Here is a 13,257-nt window from a genome sequence, read left to right as displayed (position 1 = left end):
TCGGGTGGCGAATACCTTTCCAATGAATTTAAAAGCTATCTTGAAAACTATGGAATTCTTCATCAAAAATCTTGTCCCAAAACCCCCCAACAAAATGGGTTGGCTGAACGGAAACATAGGCATATTATTGAAACCACACGAACTTTGCTCATTTCTCAAAATATACCGAAAAAACTCTGGGCGGAGGCCGCTCTTACCTCTGTCTATCTCATAAATAGACTTCCATCTAAAAACTTGAATAAGATTTCCCCGTTTGAAAAATTATACGAAAAAGAACCTGATTATAGCAGGTTAAGGGTTTTTGGATGTAAATGTTTTGTCCTTACTGATAAAAATGACAAACTCTCCCCTAAGGCCATTCCTTGTGCCTTTCTTGGTTACTCTGAAACTCATAAAGGTTTTCGTTGTTATGATGTTAAGAGTGATAAACTTTATGTTTCCAGAAATGTAAGCTTCTTGGAAAATGTTAGTGGTTTCGAAAAACTTGAAACTAATGATGAGAATATAGATTATTCTTTTCTGTTTGATTTATTAACTGAAGATGATGATACTAGCGATGATGAAACAAATCTAAATGTTGAAACTCATACTGATCAACCCATTAATGAAGAACCACATAGAGATCCTATAACCTACTCTCATAGAGATAGGAGTACTTTTAGAAGTGCCCTCGAAAGATATGATAGTGGGTCTACCCCTTCAAGTGAAGTAAATCTTCGTAGGACCGAAAGATCAAGAAAACCCCCTTCTAGGTTCATCTCATATGAGTCTTTTTCACCAAAATATAGAGCATGTCTAAGCGCCATTCACTCGTACATAGAACCTAGGGATTTTGAGGAAGCACGTAAATACCCAGAATGGATAGTTGCTATGAACAATGAACTTGAAGCCCTAAAGAAAGCAAAAACCTGGGAGTTTCAAGACCTTCCTAAAGATAAGAAAGCAATAGGGTGTAGATGGGTGTTTAAAGTCAAAACTAAGTGTGATGGGTCTCTTGAGAGATATAAGGCCCGCTTAGTTGCAAAAGGGTATGGTCAAAAATATGGCATTGATTATGAGGAGACTTTTGCCCCCGTTGCTCGGATGGTCACCGTCCGATGTCTTATAACTGTTGCTTCAATAAACAAATGGAACATCTATCAGATGGATGTTAAGAATGCGTTTTTAAACGGAGATCTAAACGAAGAAGTATATATGGATGCTCCTCCTGGAATGGAGTATCCTAAAGGGAAAGTGCTTCGTCTTCGGAAAGCACTGTATGGTTTAAAACAAGCTCCCAAAGCTTGGTATGATAGGTTTAACTCTGTGATGTTAGATAATGGTTTTTCATCATGCTTTACTGATACTGCTTTGTTTGTTAGAAAATCTAATACAGGGATTGTTATTCTGTTGCTATATGTGGATGACATGCTTATTACTGAGAGTGATTCTAAAGGGATTAAAAGCATAAAGTCCATATTAAAGGATAAGTTTGAAATGTCTGATTTGGGTTTCTTAACTTATTTTCTGGGTATTGAGGTTGCATACTCTCATAGAGGGTATTTTTTGTCTCAAACTAAGCTTGCATCTGAGATTATTAACAGGTCAGGTATTACAGATGATAAAGTTTGTGAAACTCCTGCTATAGTAGGAGCAAAAATGAAGATTGATGATGGTGTTCCTCTCTCCGATCCTACTCCCTACAGGCAACTAGTAGGCTCGTTGATGTATCTAAGTATCACCAGACCAGATATCTCACATGCGGTGCATACGGCAAGTCAATTTCAGCATGCACCAACTTCTGTTCACATGGGTGCTATCTTGCGTGTCGTGAGATACCTAAAGCACACTATTAATAAGGGAGTTTTTTTGTCTTCCTGTTCTGAGTTAAAATTAATTGCTTATACTGACTCTGATTGGGGAGGTGACCCAAATAACCGTCACTCCACCACTGGTTTTTGTGTTTTCTTAGGAGACTCATTGATCTCATGGAGATGCAAGAAGCAGCAAAAGGTATCTCTATCATCAACTAAAGCTGAATATCGTGCCATGGCAACTACTACCATGGAAATTGTTTGGATTCATCAGTTGCTGAAAGATATGGGAATCAAAATTGAAGGGCCTACCAAGCTTTGCTGTGACAACAAAAGTGCGATTTATATTGCTAAAAATCACACTTTTCATGAGCGGACTAAACATATCGAGATGGACTGTCACTATGTTCGGGAGGCGTATCTTCAAGGAATCATTGACCTTCCATATGTCACGTCCGAGTATCAGTTGGCAGACTTCTTCACTAAAGCCTTGTGTGCTCCGCGCTTCAACTTCCTTCTTAGCAAACTCTCGGTCATCCTGCCCTAAGTTTGAGGGGGGTGTTAAATTATGTACATTAATCATATAATGTAAGATATATATTTTATATATATATGGTAATACATATACATATATTAATATATATGTATATGTATCTACTCAAATATATATATAAATATATATTTCTATTTATTTTGTCATAAGGGTAGTTTAGTCTTTTTCCCTATTTTTGCGCACATTCACTTTTCGGATGTGACTGTAATTATTTTTATTTTATTTTTATTTTTATTTTTCTTTTTGTTCTTTTTATTTCTTTTTGGATGTGTACCTAAAAGGTACCTTGGGGGGCCCACCAACATAGTCGTTGGGCCCTCTCCAACGGTCACATTTGTGACCGTTGGAGGGGCTCCAACGACTATGGGTGGAGCCCCTGCAAGGCCCCCTTTAGTGATGTTATAAATAGGGGTTCTCCCCTTTGTATTTTTCCATGGCTTTGAGTCAAAGCCCTAGTTCTCAATAAATTGATTCCATTATTTTATGCCTTTGTGCATTTGTGAGTTATTTGTGGGTTGTGCTTTTTGTGCACAAGTGTTCTTATTGTGCTTTCGTGGTGGGTTCAATATCAAGAATATTAAGGTCTTGATATTAGTATCTTGTTGGAAATACTTTCACAGCAGTGTGGCCTGACAAACCGCATGTCCAAGCCTTCTGGCAATAGGCACAAAGAGCCCTGCCAGCAACGAGTAGGGACACGATTCTGCTGCAGCAAAGGGGAAAGCAAACACGGAGACCCGAAAAGCACCAATTGTGCACACAGACATGTGCACGGTGGACATGCAGAGAAGCCAAGAACCCAGGCACCTCGTGGCAACATAGTACAACACACAGCCACGACGATGACGGGCATCGAAACCAACACCACCTATGCGCCCATGCATGCATAGCATGCCTAAAGCTCCACCCACTAGCTGATACAATGGTTGAACTAGTGAGTAAGCAAGCCATGGGCAACAGACACGTTGAAAGCGAGAGAGGGGGACAACAGACACGCTGAAAGCGAGAGAGGGGGAGCAGGTAGGGCCTTGCCCTCCCTTGCCGAGACAGGGAGACAGATTGGGAGCTCGACCCCTCCCTGACGAGAAAGAAAGAACAGGTGGGAGCAGAGGATCTCCCCTCCCCCACCTGCTGAAAGCACCAAGGCGGCAGGGGTGTCGCCCCCTGCCGACTTGTCAGAAAAACTGGCAGGGGCTTTTAGCCCTTGCCGGACAACCATGGCTATCGAAAAGAAAGACAGACAGGGGCTTTAGCCCCTGCCGATCGACAAGAAAGAAACAGAAGGAGAAGAAGACACAGGAAAGGAGTTACCTGCAAAGACGGCCAGTGACGGGCTGCCGATGTCAGGGCCACGGTGGCCGGAAGCACAAGACGAAGGGGCGACGCGGGGTGTCAGGCGATCGTCCGAGATCTCAGCAGAGGGGAACGAGGCGAAGTCGACAGGGGTGTCTGTCGGACACAGGGAGGAAGAGGGAGACGAGGGTTGGTGATGCCAATGGTGGTTCCGGTGAGGGTTACCGCGGGTGAAGGTTGCCAGCACGATCGCTCGCTGACGGCTTTGGTCGTTGGTGGCCACAGAGGAAGGGAAGGAGGCGGAGATGGGTGAGGGCTCCTCCCTCACCCTTGCGTGTTCTTAAAGGCACGGGGGGTGAGCAAAACAGGAAACCATCAAAGGGTTTCCCTTTTCTGAAAGGGAGGAGATATGCAGCGGCGCGGGGGAGAGGGTTTAAAAGAAACCCTCACCCCTGCGAGTTTTAACCCTAACGGGTTACGGGTCTGGGTCGGATCCGACCTGGGTCTGAAAGTTTTTTTTTCTTCCGAAAAAACTTGGGTTTTACACGAAGTATGCCAAGAAAAAACCCGTCTTGGCATGACCCACAAGAATGATGATATTTTGGTTGTTACTAAGTTAGGTTCCAAATTAAAAACCTATAAGCCACCTCACTTTGAAAAACCTAAAAAACATGGAAATGAACCCAACTATAATAGTGGTTACAGAAAGGGTGTCACTTGCCATTATTATAATGAACCGGGACATATTAGACCGGTATGTCCTAAGCTTAAGGGTAAACTTGCTTCCATTGGTGAAATCACACCTAAGCAAGCAAAAATGGAGATATTAAATATACACTTAATCAAATATCGGAGACACTTCAACAACTTCTCAAATCATCCTCAACTTTGAGTCCCGCCATTGCATTGTCTTCATCTCCTTCAGGTATGTGGATTATTGACTCAGATGCCTCCTTTCATATGACACCTCATAAGAATATTCTTTCTAAAGTTTATTATAATCCTTCCTTATCTTATGTTTCAACGGCCGATGGAACTTCTTTAAAAATAGAAAGTATTAGAACACTTGATTCAAAACATTCTCAAAAAATTTTAGTTCCAAAAATAAGGGTGGTTCAAAAAATAAATTTAAATCTCTTTTCTGTTTCTCAAATTTTCGATCATGGTTCCAAAGTTTTTTTCTCACCTAAAAATTGCACCGTGCAGGATCTCCAGTCAGGGAAGCTGATTGGGCAAAGCCATAGGAGAAGCGATTTTTATTTTGTATTTTTTTGTCTCTTATACCCAAGTCATTTTGTAATTTTGTAAATGTCAAAAGTATTGATGTTTGGCATAACAGACTTGGCCACCCTAGCTTTTCAAAGATGTATCTTTTTTTCTTTTTGGCGAAATACATGTAATGAAAAAGACATAGCTTATAAAGATTGTATTTTTTGAAAAAATCAAAGCAATTCTCTTTCCCCAAAGAACTTTTATGTCTATACGGCCTTTTGAATTAATACATTCGGATATATGGGGTGCCTCACCTATCATATAAAAATGAGGTTACTCGTATTATGTGATTTTTGTTGATGATTTCACTAGATACACGGATTTATTTCCTAAATCATAAATCCGATGTGTTCTCTTTCTTTAAAGAATTTCATATAATGATTAAAAATCAATTCTTAAGCAATCTTTCTATTCTAAGATCGGATTCGGGAGGAGAATATATGCCTAATGATTTTCAAAACTATTTAAAACAAAATGAAATTTATCATCAAAGGTCTTGTCCTAGAACTCCGCAACAAAATGGGTTAGCGGAAATAAAACATAAACATATAATAGAAACCACTAGGACTCATTTAATTTCCAAGAATGTTCCAAAAAATTTTGGACCAAAGTCGTTCTAACTTCAACTTAATTAATAGAACTCCTTCAATCTCATTAAACAATGTTTCTCCATTTGAAAAGCTTTTTAAAATGACTCAATTTTAAAAGATTAAGAATCTTCGGTTGTAGGTGTTATGTTCTTACAAGTTCGTGCTTTGTGAAGGTTCATGATCGTTGTGTGGCTTAGATTCAAGGAAAATCTTGACCCGGTATGTATCTTAAATCTTTAGTGTTAGTTGAGTTATCTATCTCATGCATTATGCATGAGAAAATACTCATTCTTCCTATCGTTTGAAGGTTATTTGTTACTTTTGTTAAAAACTAAAAATCTTTAAATGCTTTTCAAAATTATTGTTGGGTTTATTTTTATTAAATATTTTATAAGGTTTATAAAATTTGTTTGATCTTGTGAAACGATATATGCGTATGCTTTTATGAGATCTAGTTGGAATTTTAGAGTTTTTTTTAACTCGATTTAGTTAATATGAATGTATATGTTATAGTATTCTTAAGCATGTGTTGTTAGCGTTTAGATGTTTTATTAAAACAGTTCATGGTTATAAATGTCAAATCATATTCATATTTATTGTTATATTTAAATTTGTTTTGTTTTTTTAATTTGTCAAATACTTTAAAATTATTTAAAATGTTTATTTTTAAATGGTCTTGTGTGTCATTCACAAGTATGGTTTTATGAGGTTTTGCTTAACTCGTGTTTTAATTTGTTCTCTTTTCTTTCTTTTCTCTTTGATGGATTCTTATGTGGAACACAAAATTTTTGTAAAGTATTGAAAATTATGTGGTTAGGATCTTAGTGATCATGGACACCTTGTTATTTTTGAAATATGAATAAATATTTTTTTATATTGATATATTATCCTTGTGCACTTGTGATTGTCCTACATACACATTGATGAACGAGATTGTTTATTCGTGCATAAGGTATTGAGCATGATTTCTTCTTATGGGAATTATTCACTTTATTTGAATGCCTTTCAAAATGATTAAAAATCATGATGTTATTTTGAGTTTCTCTTGTTGACCCTTTTTGTGGCTCTTATGATCGTGTTATTTCTTAGTCTCGTGGCTCTTTAATGAACATTATCTTACATGTTTTTGCATGGGATTTAAGTATTATGCTTTATTTGCATACATGGTATTAATAAAATATTAATTTGAGAATTATGAGTCTTCTTTGTGTATGCCCTTTATGAGTGTTATAAGTGTTCCTTTGTAGTTCACTTTAGTACTTGTCCATTTTTCTATTTCATGGGCATGCTTGTTCGTAATTGAAGACTCTCATTGGTGGACATCTTGTCTTATCGTATGATTGCATTTGTATCTTGATATCTCATATGAGTTTTAAGTGTTAAGTTCCTTTTGCGCACTTGTGATATTGAATGAAATATTATTTTTATATTGTGTCATTTTGTGTGTATTCCCTTTGTGGGTTTGTGAGTGAATCCCACAGTGAGTTCCTTGTTGATGTTTTGGTGGATTTTGTTCATGATTAAAGGCCTATTCATTCTAAGTTTTTCATCTAACATTATTGGATTTGATTTGAAACTTGTTTTTTCAAATCAATTCTTATATATGAACCCTCATATTTGGAAATTGATGTTCATGTGCTTGTATTGCCTTTTTATGGCATTTGATTTGTTCATCAAAAAATTTTATATGTTGCATCATTTATTTTTAGCCTTGTTATTGGGTCAGGGTTAGTCGTTGAGGTGAGTTATGTGTGCAGCTCATGCCATCTTATCAATCTAAATTTTCAAGGGTTATGAGTGATGTGTTGGCACTTGTCCTGGGTTTGATTGATAGTTGATTGCCCTCTAGATCCATGTTGCTTTTGTTGAACCAAAGATGTTTGTTGGGGTGAATTATGTGCACATCGGTTTTTCTTTTGGTCAGTTTAGATTGTTAGCTTATGGTTTGGCTCTAATTGACAGTTGTTTGATCTCTGGTTCTTTAAGCATATTGAATCACTCATTTGTATATTTGGCCAGCGTTATTATGATGGATGCTTATAATTATGTTTATTTGTGATGACTATCTATTTTTAAAAAAAAAAGTGTTTCGAAAGATTGTTAAAATTGATATCCTTATTCTTCTTGGTGACATTAGTTTGTTATCATCACAAATTCTCTTACTTCGTATTTTCTCCTATTATGTCTCTTATTGAAGTGTCATTTTATGTAGACAAGAGATGTTTGTTTGTGGTGAGTTATGAGCACCCATTGATTATTCACACTTTTTTTGTGTTTATATTATGCTCTTATTCTAGTAGCTGATACACTTAAATATTGACTCATTGGCTATTCACACTTTTTGTGTGTTTGTATTAAGCTCTTGTTCTAGTAGTTGATACACTTGAATATTGAGGTTTGTCTTTTATTTAAGTATCATTTTATGAAGACAAGAGATGTTATTTTTTGTGCACCCATAGGCTATTCACACTTTTTATGTGTTTGTTATTCATATTTTTCACAAATTGGTTTGATTTGCAAATATCATTCCCTTTGTTACGTGGGATTTTTAAAATCTCTCCATGAAATTTCTAAACTTTTACTACTTATTTTTCCTTGTATGAAAAAATGTTTATTGATAAAATTTCATACATTTCATTGATAACATACATATATTTCATGCATTTCATTGATAATATATATATATATATATATGTTTTAAAGATAGTTATTGGGTCCTTTATACTTTAAACTCATTTTAGGTTGTGTGAGTGAATAATAATGGGTTGTGATTTATGAGATTTCTCTCATTCATTATTATATGCATTAAATATATTGCATATATATATGTTTCATATTGATTGTCTTGTTCACATTGTTCTATAAATAAATTTAATTAACTCCCCTTTTTCTTGAAGGGTTGTGATTTATGATATCTCTTCTTGATAATTTATATGTTCTTTAGTGATTAAATTCTCTTGTGATCAATATGTATGTTTTGTTGAAAAAATTATTGATTATGGGCTTATGCTTGTCTAATGTTGTTTTTATAAAATTTCATATTTGAAGTATGGTCCTCTTATCTTGCTTGAATTGTTACTAATGTTTCTAAAAATCTTAAAAAATTTGTTACTTTGTTTAAGAATTCTACTTGAGTGTTATTCTTGTTCAAAATATACATGTTAGTTTTTTAAACTGTATAACTATTTGGTTAGGATATCTTCTTTTGTGTAGTTGAAACCTGTGTTTTGTTCTCTTTGTAGATTCTTAAAGATGAAATGGATTGAGGAAGGAATATCTTTGATGCATCATATCATGAGGATGGAGATAGTCGATGAAGCGTTTAGGGATGATCACCGATGAGACATTTGAAAACTTATATTTGCAAAATTCTTTGATGCATCATAAAGATGGAGATTTCCAATTAAGGCACTTAAAGACTTAGATCCCCCTGTTGATTCTTTTTTGTATTTCCAAACTTTTGATATATTACACCATAAGTTTGAGGGGGAGTGTTAAGTTGTGTGTGTATATATATATAAAATTTATTTATAATGATGTAGTAGGTAAATACCCATTAGGGGTACTTTGGCTATTTCAGTCCTTGTAATAGGTTGTGCCCATTAGGAGTACATTAGTACTTTTATTTTATTTTTTTGTCCTTTCTGTTTTATAGAGACTACTTGGTCAAAGACCAAATAGAGTTGTTGGGTTATTTTTAGATAGAGTTGACTAGTCAATAAAGCTGTTGGAACAGTCCAACAGATCTATTGTGACTCTTGTGTATAAATAAGGGTGAACCCCCTCTTGTTCTTCAATGCTTCTCTTAAGTATTCGTGCTCAATAAGATGAATATTTTTTATATTTTTGTGTTCCTCTCTTTAGTTCTTTAATGTCTTAAATGCACTTAGTTTTTGTGTTGTGCCTTTGCGCTCTTGTATTGTCCCTTAGTTGGACTTGCGTATGTGCAATGTGCAATGTGCACTTTGTGTTTATGATCTTGTAAGCCCTTAGAGGCTCTCGTTTTGTATTTTCGCATACTTGCTTACAAGGACAAAGGGGAGCGTATTGGTGACCGGTCGAAAATCAGACAAGTTGGACAGACTCATTTGGTTTCAATCAAGATCAATTTTTTCATCATTTATCCTCCCATTGTTCAATGTCTCAAAAGACCTTCAAGTAAAACCATACAGATACATCCAAAGATTGTAAATGGCTGCCAGATGGGCCCATTTCCTCTGAAATATGTTTTTGTTATACACAGCCCAATGGATGCTTATGGTTCAGATTCATAGAGGGGCCTTGAAAAAATCAACGGTAATTAAAGCAAAGAAATTTTGGAGATCATGTCACATAACTTGATCTTTTCTTACAAAACTTACTCTTGACATCTTCCATATTCGATGTATTTGATTACATTGACCAGTTGTGTAGAAGTTAAGGTTATGTTGCACAGACTTATTAGATAAAAAGAACCAAAGATGGCAACAAAATCACAAAGGCATTATGATGGCCTCTCCAAAAGCTCTTTCCATATGATAGTTGCAAGATTAAGAAGGTTACTGACGGTCAAGTCTATATTTGTGAGGATGCAACTTTTTTAATTCTCAACCAACCTTGACTTTGTATTTTATCCCGGTTGTGTTCATAATAAACAGTCTAATTCTAAACATAGTTGGCAAACCCATGACTCGAACTCGGATCGCCCGACCCTTGACTCGCGAGTCAGCGGGTCGACTCAGTAACTCGGACGGGTTAGGATCTAAATTATTTTAGTGTTTTTTTATATAATACCTTAAATATTGAATATAACACTATGTTTTTCTACAATATGAATGCAAATAATCAAACTCCAAGGCCCAAGCAGCAAATTCACCAAAATCAAAGCATCAAAGGACAAAAACTACAAAATATCTGCATAAAAAATAGATAAGCTTCATGATTGCACATGTAACTAGCCACGTACATAAGAACAATAATGAAAACTGTGAAATAAAATAAAGATTCACACAATGCACACACGCAAACATGGTACACAATAAGGTGAAAAATACCCAAAGTGTGATCGTGCACACTGCGATGCAGGGAAACACAAACAATATGGAAAAAAATTGCATCATGGATGGCCGCTCAGAGAGAGAGAGAGGGGTCACCTCTTCGTTCACTTTATGACAAAGGAGGAGAGAGAGAGAACCTGTTGTCAACGTCTTTGGCGGTCGGTGGTAGTGATGGTCACCGAAAATGTAAGTGAGGGCCCAGAGTGGAATAGGGTTTCAAAAATGGGGAAGGAGGGGAAGAGTCGAGAGACTCGAGCAACCTTATCATGCTTTAAATCAGGTTCATCTCGGAACAAACTGGTACGCATACCGGTTCATCCCAGTGAATCGGATCATAACCGACTCACTTGAAACGGACTTGAATCGTCTGATTCAGCACTGACTCGGCGAGTTGCTGAATCGGACGATTCCCGAACCTGGTTAAAACAGATCAGGGTTGGATCGGTGGCCCAACTGCTGGGCGATCCAATCCAACTCGGACGATTCCCGAGTCGGATCGCCATGTTTGCCAACTATGATTCTAAATATCATCCAGGTTCTGAGACTAGTGCTCTTTTGTCTCCTTTTCATGGACATCCTTGTTGAACAGCTATAGAATTATCCGTTCCTTGAAACTTAAGCTGGTAAACAAAACATAGATATAAGTGCACCATAACACAGTGAAGCTTTACAGATTTGTCAAAAAAAACAGCCACAGCAACCCCAAACTTCCTAGAATGATTATTTCTATTAGTTTTGAGCTTAAAGCATCTTTCAAATTCAGATAATTAGTGCAAACAATAACAGGACAAACAACGAACAAGACAGTGTTGAGCATGTTTATACATAACTTGCATCCTGACCTTGTTGAAACTCCAGATTAGAGATAATTAATACTTTTAAGTGCACTTTAAAACTTGATGTACTAAGTCATCATGAAAGCAGCAATTCCATGGCCAGATCATTTCAATAAATATGGAGTTGAAACATAAAAATCATAAAGAACATAATTTTATCAAGAAGCAAAATGGAGAACACATGGTAAGCCTTAATCTCACACCAATTCTCTTGCCTAAAAACTCAGTCCAAAGAAGATAACAGGTCTGGAAAAGCCAATGAGAATTGAAACATAGATAGAACTGCCAACCAATGGCAACACATGTGATCCTTGCTAGCTAAAAGGTAATCCAGAGCATACACTAATTCAGCATATGATATCAAAAGGAAAGAAAACACCGCAACCATCCACATAATCAGGGTTAAGGCCAGATCACAAGATTCAATAAATCAAAAATGGCATAAATCCCAGACCTTTACTGACACTTCGTCCTAGATTGTTATTTGTACGTAATGGATCAATGACATTGAAATGCTTTGACACAAAAGGCTGCCCTTGATTTTCCTGCGCTCCAGGGTAAACAGCATATACTGTGCTACAAGCATCAAGAAAGTGCTTGCTGAGTAATAACTCCCCACCATCTTTCCGAGGAGGTTCCGCTGCATCATACTTCAAGTCTGTGAGTATGAGAATATGGGTTTCAGGATACCATTTATTTAATGCAAATTATTATAAAGAAAACCCCAAATAGAAATCTGGACTACCTGTTATGTCAGGAAGTTGACTAATAGGGACAGGGCCCCAAAGACTAACGCAAAAGTTTTCCCAGTCAAAGTTACTAAAGAACTCCAAGAAGCGATAAAGAACCTAAGAGGGTTGTAGAGAAAACCATCCAACTGCAGGATTAGTAAATAAAGCATCTACTACACATATGGCTGCAGAAAAAGAGGCAAATTCAATTACCTCCAGTGGTCCAGTGAAGGAATTGTTAAACACATGAAATATATACAGAACCAAGGTCTCTAAAGCATATGTAGAAATAAGTCCATGGTGGGCGCCCAAGATGCGGCTCTCATAGTAACACCAAGCCTTGATCAATATGATACTGCGCTTGAATAAATGATTTTGATTTATCAAAATGTCAACCTACAAGAATGGAAAATCTATCTCAAAATACAACTACTAGATCAACAGCTAATAAATTTATCTGATGATTCTCCTTGATGTCAATTTAAATTTGCACACAAATCTTCAGAACACCAGCACCTCACCTCCTCAAGAAAACAAAGCGTACATAACCCACCAAGCTGATTAAAAGATATATCCACCACAATGTTTTCTACAAGGCACTTGATTATCTTCACCTAAAAAATAAATAGAAAAAGGAAACTCAGCATTAAAAAATATATATTAAAATCCTAAGAATCAGAACACAATCATAAATAGCAGCACATATTGTCAGAAATATACAAGATCCAAGAAACATGAAAAGTAGGAAGAAAGAATTTAATGGACATGGAAAGAAATGTGTACCAAAATCTGAAAAAGAAAAAGAGGAAGCAGTACAAGGAAATGCAAGAATAAGTCAAAACATAGGAGCCCAAAACTTCTTACACAAAACTTACTATACAAGAGTCAGAATTTCTATGCTCCATTCAAATGTTTCAAAGTGAACAGATGCTCAAAGGTGTACTTGTAGACTAGCCACTGGAAACAAGGGCTAACTAAACAAAAGAGAAAGCAAAGGGAGAAAGGATTTTTTTCACTGAACAGAATAAGCAGCATTTGTACCAAGTAAAATAGACCCTACATTTGACTACTGGGCGCACCAAGTAAAATAGACTCCACATTTGACTACTGGAAAAAGTTAGGACCAGAGACCTAACAAGTAATTGGACGTGTA

At 36.4% G+C, this 13,257-nt stretch overlaps 1 protein-coding gene across 4 annotated transcripts in view; it reads right to left on the bottom strand.

Moving 5' to 3' along the window:
• The window catches only part of LOC149837045 (uncharacterized), a 55,146-nt gene that overhangs the window by 27,037 nt on the left and 14,852 nt on the right, over positions 1–13,257 (bottom strand). For 3 of the 4 annotated variants that reach the window (XM_090005779.1, XM_090005776.1, XM_090005778.1), the window contains exons 3-6: positions 12,626–12,718; positions 12,318–12,500; positions 12,119–12,221; positions 11,828–12,031 (exon numbers count right to left, since the gene is read on the bottom strand). In XM_090005779.1, the coding sequence (XP_089861905.1) occupies positions 11,828–12,031; positions 12,119–12,221; positions 12,318–12,500; positions 12,626–12,718 (583 nt within the window). The remainder of the gene's footprint in view (positions 1–11,827; positions 12,032–12,118; positions 12,222–12,317; positions 12,501–12,625; positions 12,719–13,257) is intronic. The other variant, XM_090005777.1, reaches the window with a different exon arrangement.

This window comes from Nuphar pumila, chromosome 5, assembly GCF_984573655.1.
Source record: "Nuphar pumila chromosome 5, dmNupPumi1.hap1.1, whole genome shotgun sequence".
In the NCBI taxonomy this organism is placed as follows: Eukaryota; Viridiplantae; Streptophyta; class Magnoliopsida; order Nymphaeales; family Nymphaeaceae; genus Nuphar; species Nuphar pumila.
This window is presented reverse-complemented; position numbering and strand designations above follow the sequence as displayed.